Source organism: Coregonus lavaretus, assembly GCF_964263955.1.
Source record: "Coregonus lavaretus genome assembly, chromosome: 23".
Taxonomy (NCBI): domain Eukaryota; kingdom Metazoa; phylum Chordata; class Actinopteri; order Salmoniformes; family Salmonidae; genus Coregonus; species Coregonus lavaretus.
This window is the reverse complement of record NC_140010.1, coordinates 46211725-46234878: the sequence shown is the minus strand read 5'-3', so window position 1 is coordinate 46234878 and position 23154 is coordinate 46211725. Positions and strand designations below refer to the sequence as shown.

The following is a 23154-nucleotide window of genomic DNA, read 5'->3' as shown; positions in this document are numbered from 1 at the left end:
GAGCCTAACAGGCATACATAAGCAGCGCGAGAGTTTCAAGTTTGGGGAAGATCATTTTCACCACCTTTTGATAATGGTGTTTTCTGCTAATGGAACATTCATGCTTGTATCCTACTACCATGTGCGAATTGCTGCGCTTATAAGGTGAAGAAATAGCCTAATAGTTTATCAACATTTTAAGCTAAACATTCTGATAATAATTATAATAATAATAATAATATGCCATTTAGCAGACACTTTTATCCAAAGCGACTTACAGTCATGTGTGCATACATTTTTACGTATGGGTGGTCCCGAGGATCGAACCCACTACCGTGGCGTTACAAGTGCCATGCTCTACCAATTGAGCTACAGAGGACCACTGATCTGTTGCGTCAGCCACATTGCGTAAAAAAGTTGTTTTGATGCTAGTGGTTGTATTAATTTGGGATCTATCGCATCCCACAACTGTCCCAGACTATGTTTGGAATATTTATTTCTCGCACAGAATAGAATAGGTCGACTTTTGTACTATGGGGGGGGTAGTAGATTGACATAGGCTAAGTGCTTTTGCTGTTCGTTAGGCCTACTCATCCTGTTGGCTGACAAAAAGTAAATGTGGACAGTTATTCCAATATCTTCAATATGCACCTCGGAATTGGATAAGGACGCGCGCAGTTGCGTCCCCGATGTGTCTGTCTTCACTTGTAGCCTGTGAGAAAGACCCGGTCACGTGATGGAGAGCCATGTGAATGAGAGGTGGTTCGGAGCACAGCACTCAGGGAGAAGGGCACAACGCAGCACTCCGGTCCAAGGGCACAACGGCCACTGGCCGCAAAAGGCATGGATTTTTTTAGGGGGTATTATGGCCACACAATGGGGATGCCACCGTGAAATTGTAGGCATTATCAAGTGCTTGTCAAATTGCGAATGAGTTGTGTACAGCCTGCGCAAAAAACTAAGCAGAGCTCATGTTTTCAAGCAACATTTTTCAAATCATCATTAGTCGCATCAAGCAGCCTTAAAATGTATTAAAAATCTAAACATATAGCCCAACGTTTGTAGAATAACTAAAGTTACATTAATAACTCTAAATTAAGCATATGCAGTGCATTCGGAAAGTATTCATACTCCTTGACTTTTTCCACATTATTTTACGTTACAGCCTTATTCTAAAATTGTTTAAAAAAATAAATAATCCTAATCAGTCTACATACAATACAGCATAATGACAAAGCAAAAACTGGTTTTTAGACATTTTTGCAAATGTACAATACCAGTCAAAAGTTTGGACACCTACTCATTCAAGGGTTTTTCTTTATTTTTACTATTTTCTACATTGTAGAATAATAGTGAAGACATCAAAACGATGAAGTAACACAAATGGAATGGCGCTGACAGACATGGCAGCTCTGCTTCTTACTAAATAGGAATATCTTCTGTATACCACCCCTATCTTGTCACAACACAACTGATTGGCTCAAACTCATTAAGAAGCAAATAAATTCCACAAATGAACTTTTAACAAGGCACACCTGTTAATTGAAATGCATTCCAGGTGACTACCTCATGAAGCTGGTTGAGAGAATGCCAAGAGTGTGCAAAGCTGTCATCAAGGCAAAGGGTGGCTACTTTGAAGAATCTTAAGTATAAAATATTTGTTTAACACTTTTTTGGTTACTACATGATTCCATACGTGTTATTTCATAGTTTTGATGTCTTCATTATTATTTTACAATGTAGAAAATAGTAAAAATAAAGGAAAACCCTTGAAAAGTAGGTGTGTCCAAACTTTTGATCTGTACTGTATAAAAAATAAATAAATGAAATACAACATTTACATAAGTATTCAGACCCTTTACTCAGTACTTTGTTCAAGCACCTTTGGCAGCGATTACAGCCTCGAGACTTCTTGGGTGTGACGCTACAAGCTTGGCACACCTGTATTTGGGGAGTTTTCACATTCTTCTCTGCAGATCCTCTCAAGCTCTGTCAGGTTGGATGGGGAGCGTCGCTGCACAGCTATTTTCAGGTCTTTCCAGGGATGTTCGATCGGGTTCAAGTCCGGTCTCTGGCTGGGCCACTCAAGGACATTCAGAGACTTGTCCCGAAGCCGCTCCTGCGTTGTCTTGGCTGTGTGCTTAGGGTTGTTGTCATGTTGGAAGATGAACCTTCCCCCCAGTCTGAGGTCCTGAACGCTCTGGAGTTTGTTTTCATCAAGGATCTCTCTGTACTTTGCTCCGTTCATCTTTCCCTCAATCCTGACTAGTCTCCCAGTCCCTTCCGCTAAAAAACATCCCCACAGCATGATGCTGCCACCACCATGCTTCACTGTAGGGATGGTGCCAGGTTTCCTCCAGACGTGACGCTTGGCATTCAGGTCAAAGAGTTCAATCTTGGTTTCATCAGACCAGAGAATCTTGTTTCTCATGGTCTGAGTCCTTTAGGTGTCTTTTGACTGTCATGTGCCTTTTACTGGATGCCATTGTGTTCTTGGGGACCTTCAATGCTGTATAATGTTTTTGGTACCCTTCCCCAGATCTGTGCGTCGACACAATCCTGTTTCGGAGCTCTACGGACAATTCCTTCGACCTCACGGCTTGGGTTTTGCTTTGACATGCACTGTCAACTGTGGGACATTATATAGACAGGTGATTGCCTTTCCAAATCATGTCCAATCAATTGAATTTACCACAGGTGGACTCTAAGTTGTAGAAACATCTCAAGGATGATCAATGGAAACAGTATGCACTTGAGCTCAATTTTGAGTCTCATAGCAAAGGGTCTGAATACTTATGTAAATAAGGTATTTCTGTTTTTATTTTTAATAAATTTGCTAAGAAATCTAAAATCCTGTTTTCGCTTTGTGATTATGGGGTATTATTTATAGATTGATCCATTTTAGAATAATGCTTTATTGTAATAACATTTGGAAAAAGTCAAGTTGTCTGAATACTTTCCGAATGCACTGTAGGAATACCTATTTCTTTGTTAACCGCTCAACACGCATGTGCTCACTCCCTCAAATCATTTTGGAGAAAATAGCCTTTCTATTTTATTCAGATTTGTTCAATTGTATTCTTCATACTATAAAGTAATGCCACGGAATTCTATGCTAATCTTGTCTGCTAAATGAACTAGTGTAGCCCACATCCATCTGGCATAGCCACATCAGGACTTATCATAAGGACAACTCTGAGTATTCTATTCTGTTCTTCTGAAATAGACTACATTTTCTTCATATCATGCTTCTTTAGCCTGTCTAAAATAAATATTGGATTTATTGTGGAGGTGTAGGCTATATTACATGGATTTATTAGACTTTTTAAAATGTAGATGTTCCAAAGGTCTGCATCAGTGGCTTGTGTGGAAGCCAGGAGATGGTTATTTGCTTGACAATCACCGGCTGACAACATTTGCTGACCGCCACAGCCCTAGGTCTGACCCGGTACCTGTACCCAATAAACTGGCCGCTGAGTGTATGTCTCTGGGCTGAACACTTAATCACAATCTGCGAGGGTGCACCTTCACCTGGCATATTTAGAATTATGGAAGGGGAGTGGTTTATTTGACCCATATACTTGGAGGAGGCATTCAGAGGGGAGGGTTTGTGGACTTTGGTCTGCTGCCAAAGAGGATCCGCCTTGGTTCCGCCACTCACACCAGGCCAAACATCTCAACCTCTCCCCCTTAAACCATATCGAAAGCTGGTCGGAGATTTGGTTTTGGGTTGCTGAGATTTTTTATTTTTATTTTTATTTTATTTCACCTTTATTTAACCAGGTAAGACAGTTGAGAACAAGTTCTCATTTACAACTGCGACCTGGCCAAGATAAAGCAAAGCAGTGCGGTAAAAACAACAACAACACAGAGTTACATATGGAATAAAGATAAGATAAGGATATACCAAGTTAAGAAAGGCTTTACATTTTTTCCTTACTGGATCAGAGTGCCCTGGAGTTTGTATATGTACTTGAGTTGACATGAGTCTTCATGATGAATGATATGAGTTCCACACTGATGGGTCAGTAGCATGTACAATAACATTTGTTCTAAGCATTGAGACCAATGCAGATCAGATAACATGTTGTAGTGGCATTTGTTTCAAAGAGATGTTTGTGGCTTGGCCCACACAAGATTCACTTTGGTAAGTTAAACATCAATGGTCTATCTAATAACAATATGATCCGTAGGCTGGATTTCAATCTCACAGAAGATGGGGACAATAACACCATTGTCTTGGATCTGGAAGTCTACAGGTTGGTATAATTGTAAAATATAAGACTTACCCACTGCGCCTGAGTGGCGCAGTGGTCTAAGGCACTGCATCGCAGTGCTAGCTGTGCCACTGGTTCGAATCCAGGCTCTGCTGTAGCCGGCCGCAACCGGGAGACCAATGGGGCGGCGCACAATTGGCCCAGCGTCGTCCAGGGTAGGGGAGGGAATGGCCGGCAGGGAGGTAGCTCAGTTGGTAGAGCATGGCGTTTGCAATGCCAGGGTTGTGGGTTCGATTCCCACGGGGGGCCAGTATGGAAATAAAAAAGAATAATGTATGCACTAACTGTAAGTCGCTCTGGATAAGAGCGTCTGCTAAATGACGTAAATGTAAATACAGTATCCCCGTGTAAAAATGGAATTCCTTTTCCCACTGTTTTATATGCAGACATATGGACACTTCCCTGATGGATGTTGATGTTCAACCAACGTACGTCCGAGTGACTGTCAAAGGAAAGGTACTCCCTCACATGTTGGATATTGTATGTTGCAAAGTCTGAGTTGTAATCAGTTAGCAATCAACTTCTGTCTATCATGAATATATGTTGTTAGGAGAACGGAATTCTGCTGTCCTTTCAAATGTAATTGTTGGACAGGAATAAGGCACATTCACTTGACTCGTGCAAGAACGACTTTGTGCAGGGCAAGCCATTGTCTTTCAACGGCGTAAGAGCGAACCCAGCAAGCACTGTGGCTTGCGTAAATCAAGTGAAAGGGCCTATAGACTGGATTTGAGACGGGGAGACCGTTGAGAGGGATGAATGGTGAAGAGGTGGACTGGGGGATTGAATGTTGGTCTCCAGGGGCAATATGTGTCCTGGAGGTGGCAGCCCTACTGCTAGACCAACCTCTGGCCCATCTAACATGACTATTAATACACTTTTCCTATGACAAATATAGGTCACAGATAAGGATTTAGTATCGTAGTTCAATTGACCTTAGTACTTTCTAAAATGCTTCTTTCTTCCTCACCAATGTGTGTATGTCAAGGCTATTCCTCTTTTATTTTCTTTGCTGCTATCACATAGGCTGTTGTTCTTCAGGCTGTTGTTCTTCAGGCTGTTGTTCTTCAGGCTGTTGTTCTTCAGGCTGTTGTTCTTCAGGCTGTTGTTCCACAGACTCTGTGTTGCTTAGCGCATCCTCATGTCATATGTCGACATATATGGCATAAATGTAATAACGCATGCTCTTTTACCGGAAGCACGCCGAAATATGCAGGGTAGAATTCGCACCTTTTACAGAGAGTGTTGATGGGCGCCGACGATTCCAACTGCTAGTCCTCCTACACGCTGCATTGGGCAACAGTGGGCAAGTCGCCAGGCAGACTGCAGGCACCTGGCCCAGTGCTGCGATTACACTGAGTTATGGCAGCCTGGCAGTATTATTTGCAGGCGGTACATTTGTGAGATGCAACATGGCTTTTAGTTCTAGAAGTGTCAAAACAAGTGTGAAGTCCCTCCAGTGTCATTCTGGTCTCTCGTTAACTCATGCTTGTACGACGCAATCACACTAAATCACAAATGCGTGATTAGTTAATTCAGCAAAATATAATTCAGCAAAATGTTAAACATGCCACTAAGATGATGAGGAAAGGAACACACCACAAGATTCACAGTCATTGAAAGCCAAGACCGCAATCAATGCGTACAGAAGATATTGGATATCCAAACATTTGTTCAACTACGGTCGGTAGGGTTGTTCCACCCAAAAACCTTTGATTTCATCTAATTAACATTCTGTCATAAAGAGCACATGTTTAACTTCATAAGAAATGTTTGGTGCAACAGGGAGTGGTAATTGAATGCAAGCTTCACAAAAAATTGTACATTGTTAAACATTTCTAGCCTGTCTATTTATGGGTAAATCAAGTGAAAGGGCCTATAGACTGGATTTGAGATGGGGAGGCCGTTGAGAGGGATGAATGGTGAAGAGGTGGACTGGGGGATTGAATGTTGGTCTCCCTGCTCAGTTTTCCACTACAAAACACCAGAAAATTGCCAAAAAGAGTGGAACCAGCTCACCTGCTTTTACTCTATGATTTGACTATTAGATGTTCAATGTTTCTTTTGAATGTATTTGTATTTTTTTACTACTTAATAGTTTCACCATATTAATAACGAGAGTTCAGTTCATGTAACAGGGTTGACCCTAAAATGAGGGACAGATGTAAATGAATCACTAATCACATTAAATAAATAATAATAAATGTATCAGAGCAACAAAATAACTAGGGCTTTACAATGATGGTGAAACTTGGAGAAATGTTGGGATTAAGTGGGTTAAAATCTTCCTAGAAGTCACAGAGGGACATGTCAAAATGCTGAATGTTGGCACTTTAGCAAGCCTTTATTCATATTAAAAATCGGATTTATTTAATTATCCATGTGGTCTATATTAAAGGGCACTTGATTTAATATAACAGGCTTTTAATATTTAATATTGGTGTACAATTTCTACTTAAAATATCAAAGGGACGCAAAAGGCACTCCTTTTGTGGAACGACCCAGTATCTGATAGTCTCTGTTAGAGCACTGCAAACTTTTAAAGGTGCAATGAGGTCCTAAAGATTCTGATTGTAAACAAATGGGTGGGTTTTAGCAAATGTAAATGCTACGGAGTTACATTTGCCACAAACGACCTGCCTCTTTACATTTTGCGTGCCTCACTGTGGGTGGAAATAGAGATTAAGTAGTGCACCTTTAAAAGGAAATAAGTTATGGCACCTCAACGTGAGGTCATTTTGTGCCTATGATCTTTAAGTTTTTAGAAACATCATCCATCCACCGTTAGTTAGAGAACTGCCATTTTTGCCATCCGTCGGACTGACATCTCATTTCCATAAGGGGGAGTAGTGAGCCATCGCAATGAGTGAATGTTTATCTTTGTGTCCAGTCATGGTCATATTTTCCTTACAGCATATTCTGAGAAGTGTAGTCGGCCAATCTCATGCAACCAGGCCAGAGTGACCTTTAAGCCTGATTAAACATCTGTTTGGGGATCAATAAATTGAGACTGTAATTTTGTTTTTGTAAAAAAAAAAGAGAAAAAAAAGAAAAGAGAAATAAAGAACTGTGGAGGATACAAATGAGGGTGATGAAACGTTGGCAGTTTTCCTGGGTTTGGGGTTCTTGCTCTACAGCTCAGGTGCATTTCAAGCTGTTAGCCGATTTATGGATCTACGTTTTATGCCAAGTGGTGTTAGTCTGTTTGGACCCCGAGTGATTTATCCGACTATACATCACCTCACATCACGGAATGGCGGAGGCCGCTAAAATCCCTTATTAATATTAACTAATTTAAGGATCAGAGGAAATGTATCTGAAGAGTCATTCGGGGTGTGTATATTCGGGGTGTGTATATCAAGTCCACTTTACAGTTCGACGACCTGTTACTCTCTGACAGTTACAGGGACTCTGGTTTTAAGTTGTGGGAGGGCTGTGCTTTTGGACTGATCTTTTTTTTCTGTTCTGATATGGTCTAGTTCTGGTGGAATTAGGAGTGTTTGATGAATTCATGTGTTGCACAGTGAGCTATTCAGCAAACTTTTCCAACTCTTCCCGTAACTGTATCTATAAAAAGCCCCACTAATGATTAAAGTCATTTGACATACTGTAACTTTGTCGGTGTAGGAACAGGGCATTAATCTTAGTAATTAAACTTGTGAATAATTTACATCACAGATTTTTCAGCTGGTGCTGCCTGCAGAAGTGAGGCCTGACAGCTCGACAGCGAAGAGGTCCCAAATCACCGGCCACTTGGTCCTCACAATGCCAAAGGTATGTAGTCAAACCTATCCTGGTCCTCACAATTCCTAAAGTATGTTCTGTATTACACATATCAGTACATGATATTATAAGATATTTAAGAGATACGGTATACTGATGTAGTAATCTCTTTGGAAAGAGCATGTCATTGTGTATTATTAACCCAGCATTTGAATCACTTACACCTAACATGTGAAGTGGCATTGACCTCAATTTGAACCCAATACATCCACATGGAGACTTTTAAATCCCTTAGATACATTTACTTAAATTTGTGGAGACTTTTAAATCCCTTATATACAATTACTTAAATTCATGTTTTATGCATGAATATGTGCAGGTGTTAAATGAGAGCGCATATTGATACATAGACAGATCTGGGGAAGCGTACCAAAAAATGTCTGCAGCATTGAAGGTCCCCAACAACACAGTGGCCTCCATCATTCTTAAATGGAAGAAGTTTGGAACCACCAAGACTCTTCCTCGACATAATACAGTGAGGGAAAAAAGTATTTGATCCCCTGCTGATTTTGTACTTTTGCCCACTGACAAAGAAATGATCAGTCTATAATTTTAATGGTAGGTTTATTTGAACAGTGAGAGACAGAATAAGAACAACAAAATCCAGAAAAACGCATGTAAAAAATGTTATAAATTGATTTGCATTTTAATGACGGAAATAAGTATTTGACCCCCTCTCAATCAGAAAGATTACTGGCTCCCAGGTGTCTTTTATACAGGTAACGAGCTGAGATTAGGAGCACACTCTTAGTGCTCCTAATCTCAGTTTGTTACCTGTATAAAAGACACCTGTCCACAGAAGCAATCAATCAATCAGATTCCAAACTCTCCACCATGGCCAAGACCAAAGAGCTCTCCAAGGATGTCAGGGACAAGATTGTAGACCTACACAAGGCTGGAATGGGCTACAAGACCATCGCCAAGCAGCTTGGTGAGAAGGTGACAGCAGTTGGTGCAATTATTCGCAAATGGAAGAAACACAAAATAACTATCAATCTCCCTCGGCCTGGGGCTCCATGCAAGTTCTCACCTCGTGGAGTTGCAATGATCATGAGAACGGTGAGGAATCAGCCCAGAACTACACGGGAGGATCTTTTCAATGATCTCAAGGCAGCTGGGACCATAGTCACCAAGAAAACAATTGGTAACACACTACGCCATGACAGACTGAAATCCTGCAGCGCCCGCAAGGTCCCCCTGCTCAAGAAAGCACATATACAGGGCCATCTGAAGTTTACCAATGAACATTTGAATGATTCAGAGGAGAACTGGGTGAAATCGAGCTTTTGGCATCAACTCAACTCACCGTGTTTGGAGGAGGAGGAATGCTGCCAATGACCCCAAGAACACCATCCCCACCGTCAAACATGGAGGTGGAAACATTATGCTTTGGGGGAGTTTTTCTGCTAAGGCGACAGGACAACTTCACCGCATCAAAGGGACGATGGACAGGGTCATGTACCGTCAAATCTTGGGTGAGAACCTCCTTCCCTCAGCCAGGGCATTGAAAATGGGTTGTGGATGGGTATTCCAGCATGACAATGACCCAAAACACACGGCCAAGGCAACAAAGGAGTGGCTCAAGAATAAGCATATTAAGGTCTTGGAGTGGCCTAGCCAGTCTCCAGACTTTAATCCCATAGAAAATCTGTGGAGGGAGCTGAAGGTTTGAGTTGCCAAACGTCAGCCTCGAAACCTTAATGACTTGGAGAAGATCTGCAAAGAGGAGTGGAACAAAATCCCTCCTGAGATGTGTGCAAACCTGGTGGCCAACTACAAGAAACGTCTGACCTCTGTGATTGCCAACAAGGGTTTTGCCACCAAGTACTAAGTCATGTTTTGCAGAGGGGTCAAATACTTATTTCCCTCATTAAAATGCAAATCAATGTATAACATTTTTTACATGCGTTTTTCAGTTTTTTTTCTGTTGTTATTCTGTCTCTCACTGTTCAAATAAACCTACCATAAAAATTATAGACTGATCATGTCTTTGTCAGTGGGCAAACGTACAAAATCAGCAGGGGATCAAATACTTTTTTCCCTCACTGTAAGTATATAGGTTGTACGTTGGGAGCTTTTGTGAAAGAGCACAGTTAGAAAGATATGGCATATAGAAGCAAACCGGATGGACATCATGAAAATGATCGGAGAGGTTGAGAGTAGAAGAAGTTCAGGAGAAAAAACAAACAAAATATAATTATTGTAAAATTGACTGTGTCCATAAAATGTATATAGTAAGTATAAGCTGGATGTAGTGGCCTAAGCATTGTTGTTCACTAGTTTACTCCCATTAGGGAAAGGGTGGTGGGGTTGGAAAGTAAGTGTATGTATGTGTGTGTATGTGTGTATGTATGTGTGTATATATGTATATATGTTTGTATGTATATATACTCCCCCTTATGTAAAAACATGGGGGATTGGAAGTGATGCAGATAATTACATTGATGGAAGTTACAATCTATCTGCAATATTAAGCTGATCTACCCCCTAAAATAAAAAAAATAAAAAATATCTTCCTATAGCTGCACACTCAGCCAAACTGAGCAATCGGGGGAGAAGGGCCTTGGTCAAAGAGGTGACCAAGAACCCGATGTATGTCATTTTGCTCTCCCATGCTCATGAGTGAGTTTCTGAGACATACCGATTTGATTTAGTTTCACATCATCTGCATTGTCATTACGCAAACAGCTGCTCATGAATACGCTGGTGCCGTTAAAACTTTAAAATGCTCTTAATCTCCAGTGTAGGCTGTTTTACTTTAAGGGATGGTAATACGTTTGCATCTGGAACAAATGGCCAGGTAAACAAAACCAAAGCATGGTTTGCTCTCTTACCTTGTACAAAGACTCCTTTCAGGGTAGTACAGTACCTTCAGAAAGTATTCATACCCCTTGACTTATGTTTTTGTTGTGTTTCAGCCTGAATTCAAAATGGATTAAGTAGATTAATCCATTTCCCCACTTGTCTGCACAGAATACCCCATAATGACAAAGTGAAAACATGTTTTTAGACATTTTTGAAAATGTGTTGACAATGAAATAAAGAAATATCTAATTCACGTAAGTATTCACAGCCCTTTGCTATGACACTCCAAATTGAGCTCAGGTGCATCCATTTTCCTTTGATGATCCTTGATATGTCACTACAACTTCATTGGAGTCCACCTGTAGCCAATTCAATTGTTCAGGCATGATTTAGAAAGAAACACACCTGTCTATATAAGGTCCCACAGTTGACAGTGTATGTCAGAGCAGAAACTATACCATGAAGTCCAAGGAACTGTCCATAGATCTCCGAGATCTAATTGTGATGAAGCATATATCTGGGGAAGGGTATAAACTATTTCTATAGAGTGTTGAAAGTTTCCCAAACCACAGTGGTCTCCACCATTAGGAAATTGAAAAAATATAGAACTACCCAGACTAGAACTGGCCTTCTGAGCAACCGGGCAAGAAGGACTTTGGTCAGGGAGGTGATCAAGAACCCAATGCCCAACCACTCTGACAGAACTACAGAGTTCCTTGGGATGGGAGAACCTGCCAGAAGGACAACAGTCTCTACAGCATTTCACCAATCTGGGATTAATGGGAGAGTGGCCAGACAGAAGCCACTCCTGACATGACAGCACACCTGGAGTTTGCAAAAAGGCACGTGAAAGACTCAAGAGTATAAGGCAAATGATTATGTGGAGCCAAATACAGGCAAATCCTTGATGAGAACCTGCTTCAGAGTGCAAACGACCTTAGACTGGGGTGAAGATTTACGTTCCAGCAGGGCAATGACCCCAAGCATACAGCCAAAGCAACACTGGAATGGCTTCAGAACAAGAATATGAAAGTCCTTGAGTGGCCCAGCCAGAGCATAATGCCCTATTCCCAGAGAATCGGAAGAGAAGGACACGGCGCAAGAGAGGCTGATGTGCGGGCACCCTGACAAAACTTCTTCGGCAAGTAAATAAACTGCCTCTACCCTCCGTTCTATCGGCGAACAAACAATCACTGCAGAACAAACTGGACAAGCTCCGTTCGAGACTATCCTATCAACGTCACCTGAAGAACTGTAATATCCTCTGTTTGTCAGAGTCGTGGCTGAACATGGACATGGATAATATACATCTAGCTGGTTTTTCTATGCATCGGCAGGACAGAACGGCAGCTTCAGGTAAGCTCAAGGGGGGAGGTGTGTCTCTTTCTTTACAACAGCTGATGCGTGATCTCTAATATTAATGAAGTCTTGAGTTTCTGGTCGTATGAGTTAGAATACCTCATGATAAGCTGTAGCCCATACTATTTACCAAGAGAGTTTTAAGCTATATTCTTCGTAGCTGTCTATTTACCACCACAAACTGATATTGGCACTAAGACCGCACTCAACGAACTGTATAGGACCATAAGCAAACAAGAAAATGATCAACCAGAGGCAGCGCTCCTAGTGGCTGGTGATTTTAATGCAGGGAAACTGAAATCCATCTTACCTCATTTTTACCAGCATGTCACCAAACTGGAAGTACCTGTACAGAAGTCGTCCGACGTAGCGGATGCTAAGCTACAGGACCGTTTCGCTAGCACGGACTGGAATATGTTCCGGGATTCATCCGATGGCATTTAGGAGTTTACCACATCAGTCACCGGCTTTATTAGTGCATCGATGACTCGTCCTCACAGTGACAGTACGTACATATCCCAAACAGAAGCCATGGATTACAGGCAACATCCGCGCTGAGTTAAAGGCTAGAGCTACCGCTTTCAAGGAGTGGGACACTAATCCGGAAGCTTATAGCAAATCCCGCTATGACCTCCGACAAGCCACCAAAAGACAAAGCGTCAATACAGGACTAAAGATCAAAAACTATTACGCCGGCTCTGACTGTCATCGGATGTGGCAGGGCTTGCAAACTGTCACGGATTACAAAGGGAAACCCAGCCACGAGCTGCCCAGTGACGCAAGCCTACCAGATGAGTTAAAGGCCTTCTATGCTCGCATCGAGGTAAGCAACACTGAACCATGCATGAGAGCACCAGCTGTTCCGGATGACTTTGTGATCACGCCCTCTGCTACGGGTCTTACTCACATCGGCTACCGATGTGAGTAAGACCTATAAACAGGCTAGCATTCACAAGGCTACAAGGCCAGACGGATTACCAGGACGCGTACTCAGAGCATGCGCTGACCAGCTGGCTATTGTTTTCACCGACATTTTCAACCTCTTCCTTAACCAGTCTGTAATACTTACATGTTTCAAGCAGACCACCATAGTCCCTGTGCCCAAGAACGCCAAGGTGAGCTGTCTAAATTACTATCGCCCTGTAGCACTCACATATGTAGCCATGAAATGCTTTGAAAGGCTGGTCATGGCTCACATCATCACCACCATCCCAGACACCCTGGACCCACTCCAATTCGCACACCGCCCCAACAGATCCACAGATGACACAATCTCTATTGCACTCCACACTGTCCTCTCCCACCTGGACAAAAGGAACACATGTGAGAATGCTGTTGATTGATTACAGCTCAGCGTACAACACCATAGTGCCCTCCAAACTCATCACTAAGATGAGAACCCTGGAACTGAACACCTCCCTCTGCAACTGGATGCTGGACTTCCTGACGAGCCGCCCCCAGGTGGTGAGGGTAGGCAACAACACATCCACCACGCTGACTCACAACACGGGGGCCCCTCAGGGATGCGTGCTTAGACCCTTCCTGTATTCCATGTTAACCCATGACTGTGTGGCCGCGCACGACTCAACTGACGACAACGGTGGTAGGTCTGATCACAGACGAAGATGAGACAGCCTTTAGGGAGGAGGTCAGAGACCTGCCAGGACAACAACCACTCCCTCATCGTCAGCAAGGACTACAGGAAACGGAGGGCCGAGCACGCCCCCATTCACATCGATGGGGCTGTAGTGGAGCGGGTTGAGAGCTTCAAGTTCCTCGGTGTCCACATCACTAAGAATCTATCATGGTCTAAACAAACCAACACAGTCGTGAAGTGGGTACGACAATGCCGCTTCCCCCTCAAGAGGCTGAAAAGGTTTGGCATGGGCCCTCAGATCCTCAAAAAGTTATACAGCTGCACCATTGAGAGCATCTTGACAGGCTGCATCACCGCTTGGAATGGCAGCTGCTTGGTATCCGACAGCAAGGCGATACAGAGGGTATTGCGTATTGCCCAGTACATCAAGAGCATTAGTGAGGTCGGCACTGATGTTGGGTGATTAGGCCTGGCTCGCAGTCGGCGTTCTAATTCATCCCAAAGGTGTTCGATGGGGTTGAGGTCAGGGCTCTGTGCAGGCCAGTCAAGTTCTTCCACACCAATCTCGACAAACCATTTCTGTATGGACCTCGCTTTATGCACGGGGGCATTGTCATGCTGAAACAGGGAAGGGCCTTCCCCAAACTGTTGCCACAAAGTTGGAAGCACAGAATCGTCTAGAATGTCATTGTATGTTGTAACGTTAAGATTTCCCTTCACTTGAACTAAGGGGCATAGCCCGAACCATGAAAAACAGCCCCAGACCATTATTCTTCCTACACCAAACTTTACAGTTGGCACTATGTATTGGGGCAGGGAGCGTGCTCCTGGCATCCGCCAAACCCAGATTCGTCCGTCGGACTGACAGATGGTGAAGCGTGATTCATCACTCCAGAGAGAATGCGTTTCCACTGCTCCAGAGTCCAATGGCGGCAAGCTTTACCCCACTCAAGCCGACGCTTGGCATTGTGCATCGGGATCTTAGGCTTGTGTGCGGCTGCTAGTAACCCATTTCATGAAGCTCCCAACAAACTGTTTTTGTGCTGACGTTGCTTCCAGATGCAGTTTGGAACTCGGTAGTGAGTGTTGCAACCGAGGATAGACACATTTTACGCGCTACACGCTTCAGCACTCGCCGGTCCCGGTCTGTGAGCGTGTGTGGCCAACCACTTCACGGCTGAGCCGTTGTTGCTCCTAGACATTTACACTTCACAATAACAGCACTTACAGTTGACCGGGGCAGCTCTAGCAGGGCAGAAATTTGACAAACTGACTTGTTGTGAAAGTGGCATCCTCTGACGGTGCCACGTTAAAAGTCACTGAGCTTTTCAGTAAGGCCATTCTATTGCCAATGTTTGTCTATGGTGATTGCATGGCTGTGTGCTCCATTTTATACACCTGTCAGCAACGGGTGTTTCTTTCTCTCTGCATTGTTGGGAAGGGTTGTAAGTGAGCATTTCACTCTTAGTCTACACCTGTTGTTTACAAAGCATGTGACAAATAAAATGTCATTTGATTTGTTCCCGCGTATAAATATCTGGGCATCTGGATTGACGATAGGCTTTCATTCAAAATACATACAAAAAATAAAAAAATGAGTTAAGAAGTTACGAATTAAAATGGGTTTATTTTACAGGAATAGGTAATGCCTTACGTTAAATAGCAGAAAACAAATAATTCAGTCGACAACCATTCTGATTTTTGCACTATGGTGATATAATTTATGGTTCAGCACACATCACTGTACTCTGTATGAGAAAGTAAGCTGGCCCTCTTTTGAAGTCTCGCAGATCGATGCATTGCGCTCTTTGTCTATAAAGCCCTCTTGTGTAAACTACCACCGTACCTCACTTCTCTGCTAACCTACAGAAATACAAGCTATCAGACACAATCTCAGAAATGGTTAACTCTAGAGATGCTTTCAATCTCCACAGAGTTTGGTTAATCTGCCTTTAGCTATTTTGCACATTGCTTGTGGAATGCTCCACAGAATTCACTGAAATGTATCTGAAGCAGTTCAGACAGCTATGTGAGGACCTTTTTAAGGAAGAATGTGTTTTGTTTTTTATGATTCTATGATTTTTTATTATTATTGTTGTGTTGTGTGTTTTTTTGCTTGCTTATATCTTGTATGTAACTAGGCGTTTGTTTCGTAACTTTCCCCAGGTCGTTGCTGCAAATGAGAATGTATTCTCAGTCAATTCACCTGGTAAAATAAAGGTTTTCTGTAAACAATAAAAGCAGACTGTAGTTCAAATAGAGCCTAATATAAGTTAATATATAACCTTAAGAGAACATGCATTGTAAATCGACTTAAGTTCTTTGAAAAGCACTGGCCTTTTTCAGTAAAAACAACTTGTACTGCAGTGTTGAGGTTAGGAACTTGATTAAAGGGAGTGTTTACATCCAAATAAAGAAGGGCAGGTGTTGTTGTTGAGCATCTCTCCCTGTTTCTATAAATCCCCATATAGTTAACTTGCACTATAGAAAGCTAGAGGACAAATCACACTGTCTAGTCTTTCACCATTATCAATGGAATTAGCAAAGGATCTTCCAGAAATAGCGGGTGAGTATTCTAAAGTTCAGCTTAAGCACTAAAACAATTTAAAGTCCATTGATAAGCAATGAACAAACAATGATCTTAACGCTAAAGAGGGTCTTAATGTTTTTGGGAAACTCAGCCCTTATTTGCAGAGGTTAACCATGAGTTCTTCATCTATGATATGTTCTGATGGAAATACATATTTTTGTAGGCTCAGGATGAAATCAAAATGACAACCCCTCGTCCTCCCAAAGTCTCTCAAAGCAGCAACACACCTGAAGAGAAGACAAGGTAATCACTCCCATTTATTTCGATTCCCTTCCTTTGTTTTAATGCCAGATGTTACACTTTAAAGGTGACATTATACCAGGGTAACTACTAAGTACCATTGTACAAATTGTACAAACTTGTAACAGTGTACATTGTGGTCCTGTGTAGCTCAGTTGGTAGAGCATGGGGCTTGCAACCTGCTACTTGTAAGTTGCATAAAAGCGTTTGTAAATGGCATATGTATTAAACGATAATTTTCTGATTAGTAAGTGTTGGCAGCTTTCTGTGTAAATACTGTATGTAAAGTGAGAGCAAAAATGGTCACTTAAGGGGAAGAATTAACAGGGTTAATCCATCGGATGTGAAGCAGCTGATGTAAAAACTGACCTTGCCAAAGCATTGCCTCAAATGCTCACTACTCTGGTATAGAACAAGCACCAACCAATGCATCCAGGAACACTATGCTAAAAGTAAGCATACTTTTCATGGCCACTCTCTTCACCCTGCATTTAGAATGCACACATCTGCTAGTGTTATGGCTCTCGTCCCAAATGGCACCCTATTCCCTTTATAGTGTACTACTTTTGACCAGGGCCCATTGGATTCTGGTCCAAAGTAGTTATATAAGGAATAGGGTGCCATTTGGGTCACAGAGTCCCCCTTGTTGATGACAGCTAGCTGTATATTAAACACCCACAATGCTTCGCCTGAGCCACTAATAAGATTAAAGTTGGTCTACGTTCCAAATGTCACCCTATTCCCTATATAGTGCAGTACTTTTTAAGAGCCCTGGGCTCCCTATTAATGAGTGCATTTCCAACAGGCACAGGTTACCTTGACCAGGTTAGCCTGTCATAAGGGGGTTAGTAGGCTTTATACTTTATACACTTTATACAGAGTGGTTTGAAATTGCCCCTAAGCACTGGTCCAAGGCCAGTTTTATTTCTCAACTTCAAACGGTTGAAGTTTGGATAGGGGATGGGAAAACTGACACAGGAGCTGTCCAGACCTGGGTTTAAATACTATTTTAAATGTTTCAAATACTTGAAAGTGTTTGGGCGGTGTTTGCACTTCTTGGACTTTTCTAATGGTTCCATTGCAACAGATAAGCTCAGAGTAGCCAAAGTATTTGAAATGATTTTAAGATAGTATTTGAACCCAGCACGGTTCCAGCAACTATAATGAATGCATATCCAGGCCAGTGCAGTACAGCTTAGATTTGCTTGGAGCTGTAGTGTGAGGTTCAAGTTTTTTAATGTCACATGCACAAGCTCCCTATTAATGAGCCATGCAGAAGTAGAAAGAACAGTCTATGGCTTGGGTGGCTGGAGTCTTTAACAATCTTCCGGGCCTTCCTTTCACACCACCTGATATAGAGGTCCTGGATGTCAGGAAGCTCGGCCCCAGTAATGTACTGGGCCATACGCACTACCCTCTGTAGCGCCATGCGATCGAGGGCGGTTCTACTGCCATACCAAGCAGTGATGCAGCCAGTCAAGATGCTCTCAATGGTACAGCTGTAGAACGTTTTGAGGATTTCAGGGCCCATGCCAAACCTTTTCAACCTTCTGACGGGGAAGAGGCGCTGTCGTGCCTTCTTTCACGAATGTGCTCGTGTGTGTGGACCGTTTTAAGTCCTTAATGAATTGGACACCTTGAACTTGTGCATGACAAACTCCTCCGATAAAATATTTCTAACTACTAATAAATTGTATGATTGGTGTCATTTGTGACTTCTTGCATTTCCAGTATTATCTCATATTTTGCATTTAGAGGGTCTGTAACATAGAGATACAATGACTAATTTTACCATACAGAATCATATTGCATATTGTGTTCTATTGAATACTGTGGTGTGTGCCCTCGCTAGTTGAAAACAATGATTTACACTACCGGTCAAAAGTTTGGACACGTACTCATTCAAGGGTTTTTCTTTATTTTTACTATTTTCTACATTGTAGAATAATAGTGAAGACATCAAAACTATGAAATAACACATATGGACTCATGTAGTAACCAAATAAACTGTTAAACAAATCAAAATATATTTGAGATTTGAGATTCTTCAAATAGCCTCCCTATGCCTTGATGAAAGCTTTGCACACGCTTGGCATTCTCTCAACCAGCTTCACCTGGAATGCTTTTCCAACAGTGTTGAAGGAGTTCCCACATCTGCTGAGCTCTTGTTGGCTGCTTTTCCTTCACTCTGCAGTCCGACTCATCCCGAACCATCTCAATTGGGTTGAGGTCGGGGGATTGTGGAGGCCAGGTCATCTGATGCAGCACTCCATCACTCTCCTTCTTGGTCAAATACCCCTTACACAGCCTGGAGGTGTGTTGGGTCATTGTCCTGTTGAAAAACAAATGATAGTCCCACTAAGCCCAAACCAGATGGGATGGCGTTTCGCTGCAGAATGCTGTGGTAGCCATGCTGGTTAAGTGTGCCTTTAATTCTAAATAAATCACAGACAATGTCACCAGCAAAGCACCCCCACACCATAACACCTCCTCCTCCATGCTTCACGGTGGGACCCCCCCCCCCCCCCCCCAGCTTGTCACAACACAACCGATTGGCTCAAACGCATTAAAAAAGGAAAGAAATTCCACAAATTAATTTTTAAGAAGGCATACCTGTTAATTGAAATGCATTCCAGGTGACTACCTCATGAAGCTGGTTGAGAGAATGCAAAGCGTGTGCAAAGCTGTCATCAAAGCAAAGGGTGGCTATTTGAAGAATCTCAAATGTAACATATACAGTGGGGGAAAAAAGTATTTAGTCAGCCACCAATTGTGCAAGTTCTCCCACTTAAAAAGATGAGAGAGGCCTGTAATTTTCATCATAGGTACACGTCAACTATGACAGACAAAATGAGAAAAAAAATCCAGAAAATCACATTGTAGGATTTTTAATGAATTTATTTGCAAATTATGGTGGAAAGTAAGTATTTGGTCAATAACAAAAGTTTCTCAATACTTTGTTATATACCCTTTGTTGGCAATGACACAGGTCAAACGTTTTCTGTAAGTCTTCACAAGGTTTTCACACACTGTTGCTGGTATTTTGTCCCATTCCTCCATGCAGATCTCCTCTAGAGCAGTGATGTTTTGGGGCTGTCGCTGGGCAACACAGACTTTCAACTCCCTCCAAAGATTTTCTATGGGGTTGAGATCTGGAGACTGGCTAGGCCACTCCAGGACCTTGAAATGCTTCTTACGAAGCCACTCCTTCGTTGCCCGGGCGGTGTGTTTGGGATCATTGTCATGCTGAAAGACCCAGCCACGTTTCATCTTCAATGCCCTTGCTGATGGAAGGTAGGTTTTCACTCAAAATCTCACGATACATTGCCCCATTCATTCTTTCCTTTACACGGATCAGTCGTCCTGGTCCCTTTGCAGATAAACAGCCCCAAAGCATGATGTTTCCACCCCCATGCTTCACAGTAGGTATGGTGTTCTTTGGATGCAACTCAGCATTCTTTGTCCTCCAAACATGACGAGTTGAGTTTTTACCAAAAAGTTATATTTTGGTTTCATCTGACCATATGACATTCTCCCAATCCTCTTCTGGATCATCGAAATGCACTCAAGCAAACTTCAGACGGGCCTGGACATGTACTGGCTTAAGCAGGGGGACACGTTTTGCACTGCATGATTTGAGTCCCTGGCGGCGTAGTGTGTTACTGATGGTAGGCTTTGTTACTTTGGTCCCAGCTCTCTGCAGGTCATTCACTAGGTCCCCCCGTGTGGTTCTGGGATTTTTTTTACCCCCGTCTGGTTCTTGTGATAATTTTGACCCCACGGGGTGATATCTTGCGTGGAGCCCCAGATCGAGGGAGATTATCAGTGGTCTTGTATGTCTTCCATTTCCTAATAATTGCTCCCACAGTTGATTTCTTCAAACCAAGCTGCTTACCTATTGCAGATTCAGTCTTCCCAGCCTGGTGCAGGTCTACAATTTTGTTTCTGGTGTCCTTTGACAGCTCTTTGGTCTTGGCCATAGTGGAGTTTGGAGTGTGACTGTTTGAGGTTGTGGACAGGTGTCTTTTATACTGATAACAAGTTCAAACAGGTGCCATTAATACAGGTAACGAGTGGAGGACAGAGGAGCCTCTTAAAGAAGAAGTTACAGGTCTGTGAGAGCCAGAAATCTTGCTTGTTTGTAGGTGACCAAATACTTATTTTCCACCATAATTTGCAAAAAAAATTATTTAAAATCCTACAATGTGATTTTCTGGATTTTTTTTCCTCAATTTGTCTGTCATAGTTGACGTGTACCTATGATGAAAATTACAGGCCTCTCTCATCTTTTTAAGTGGGAGAACTTGCACAATTGGTGGCTGACTAAATGCTTTTTTTCCCCACTGTATTTTGATTTGTTTAACACTTTTTTGATTACTACATGATTCCATATGTGTTATTTCATAGTTTTGATGTCTTCACTATAAATATACAATGTAGAAAATAGTAAAAATAAATCTACATCTGTTTTTGCCGCATTTGTTCTATTACTGACACCTTAATGCATACTTTTAAATTATATTATGTGAGCTAAACATACACATAAACATATAAAAACATTTTCCTTAAAGTATAATTTTATAGATGGCTAATGTTACTGTCCCCACTACAACAACAAAAATACTTAAATACATGTAATTTTGACCTTGAAATACTGTAGAATTCCATTAATTCCGATGGAGGACTGCTCCTACTGGGGAGTGCCAATATGGCCTACCAGTGGCTTTAAAGCCTCACAATGGCCAATACATAGCATCAACAATCCAGGGTTTATATACATAATTGGTTGAAACCAAAAACCTCAAGTTTCCTTGGCTGATCTCCAGTCGACGACTAGTTTGGCTTCCTCACCTTGCCTTGAGGTATACTGCCTCTTTAACTGACTAATTGCCACATTTCCATTTTACGACTGGTTCCCCAGTCCTTGTCCTTCAGCTGGTCCCATCGGGAGTGCGGGCAAATTCCATGCATTTAAATTAAACATTCAATAAAATGCTACGTGACTTAGGCAATACCGTTGCAGGGTGATAGGTGAATGGGCGCTTCTTGGCACTGAGTTATTGCCCCATTTGGACTTGACTAGATCTGACATTTGACCCACACCACCATGCTTCACCGTAGGAATGGTGCCAGGTTTCCTCCAGACGTGACGCTTGGCAAAATCCATGCCTTTTGCGGCCAGTGGCCATTGTCCCCTTCTCCATGAGTGCTGCGTGTCTGGAATTTTTTTTTTGCGTAGGCTGTACACACTTCATCAGTCTCTCAACCACTCTGACATAAATGCAATCTAAAATCACATCAAACACTTATCATCAAAACAGTATGTGCTTTTAAAACTCACCTCACTGTGATTGATCAATTTGAAGAAAGAAGTTCAACAACAGGTTGAAACTGAGTGGAAAACATGTATTTTCAAAGCCTAACACAACTAAATGGACAGCGCTTTCAAAGGGGATGATTAATTTAAAACACACATATTCATATTAGAGCTTATGGATATGCATAGGCCTAAATACAGTATGAGCCCTAACCAAAATAAATAAAAAATTGAAATTCTAATAATGATTGTCATTATACAATTCATAGCCTACCGCATATTATGCATGGCAGAATAACATAAATATATATATATATATATATATATATATATATATATATATATATATATATATATATATATATATATATATATATATATATATATAAGTTGTCTTTGGTACATAATTGGTCTAGCCTATACTCCAAAATTAAACAAATTCTAGTAATCGCCTTTGAGTGTGGACTGTATTATTATGCATACTGGATGGACGGGTTAACTTATGCTACATTCCAAACTTTCTATCCATGAGTCTGGGAGAGAACATATAGGCCTAGGCGATGCTGTTGGTTTATTGATTGTGCGGGTGGCTTACAGAGGTAGACTACAATTATAGTGAATTTGTATTTGATGTTGAATTTTATTTTTATTTTACCTTTATTTAGCTAGGCAAGTCAGTTAAGAACAAATTCTTATTTACAATGACGGCCTACACCGGCCAAACCGGGACGACGCTGGGCCAATTGTGCGCCGCCTTATGGGACTCCCAAACACGGCCGGTTGTGATATAGCCTGGAATCGAACCAGGGGGTCTGTAGTGACGCCTCAAGCACTGAGTTGCAGTGCCTTAGACCACTGCGCCACTCGGGAGCCCAATAGCCTAGTTAATAGGGCATTTTTATATTTTCATAATTAATAGGCTGACACATTACCCTTTTAGCTACAGTATCTCACCACCGTGCATTTCCGTTTCCATCTCCTCCCTTCTCCTTCATTCCTTTATCGAGCACGCAGAGAGCGGGCTGTCAACAGTTTCATGAAATATCTTTCCGTTGTTAAAAGATATTACTATCAATGTTCCTGATGAGATTTCACTTTTTAATTAAGCACTGCGTAGCTGCAGGAACAGGGTTGAAGAGCCCATGGCATACAGAGTTTGTGTGGAATATGACCTGTCGCACAGTAATAGTCTGCATGCTCCTCAAAC

General features: G+C 42.0%; 1 protein-coding gene across 1 annotated transcript in view; it reads left to right on the top strand.

Annotated features, from left to right (window-relative positions):
• dnaaf11 (dynein axonemal assembly factor 11) overlaps positions 1-23154 on the top strand; it is a gene marked incomplete at both ends in the record, with an annotated part of 76186 nt that overhangs the window by 29797 nt on the left and 23235 nt on the right. Inside the window, 4 exons of the mRNA XM_084188017.1 lie at positions 4173-4238; positions 4643-4712; positions 7935-8030; positions 16554-16633. Coding sequence (XP_084044143.1) covers positions 4173-4238; positions 4643-4712; positions 7935-8030; positions 16554-16633 — 312 coding nt within the window. The remainder of the gene's footprint in view (positions 1-4172; positions 4239-4642; positions 4713-7934; positions 8031-16553; positions 16634-23154) is intronic.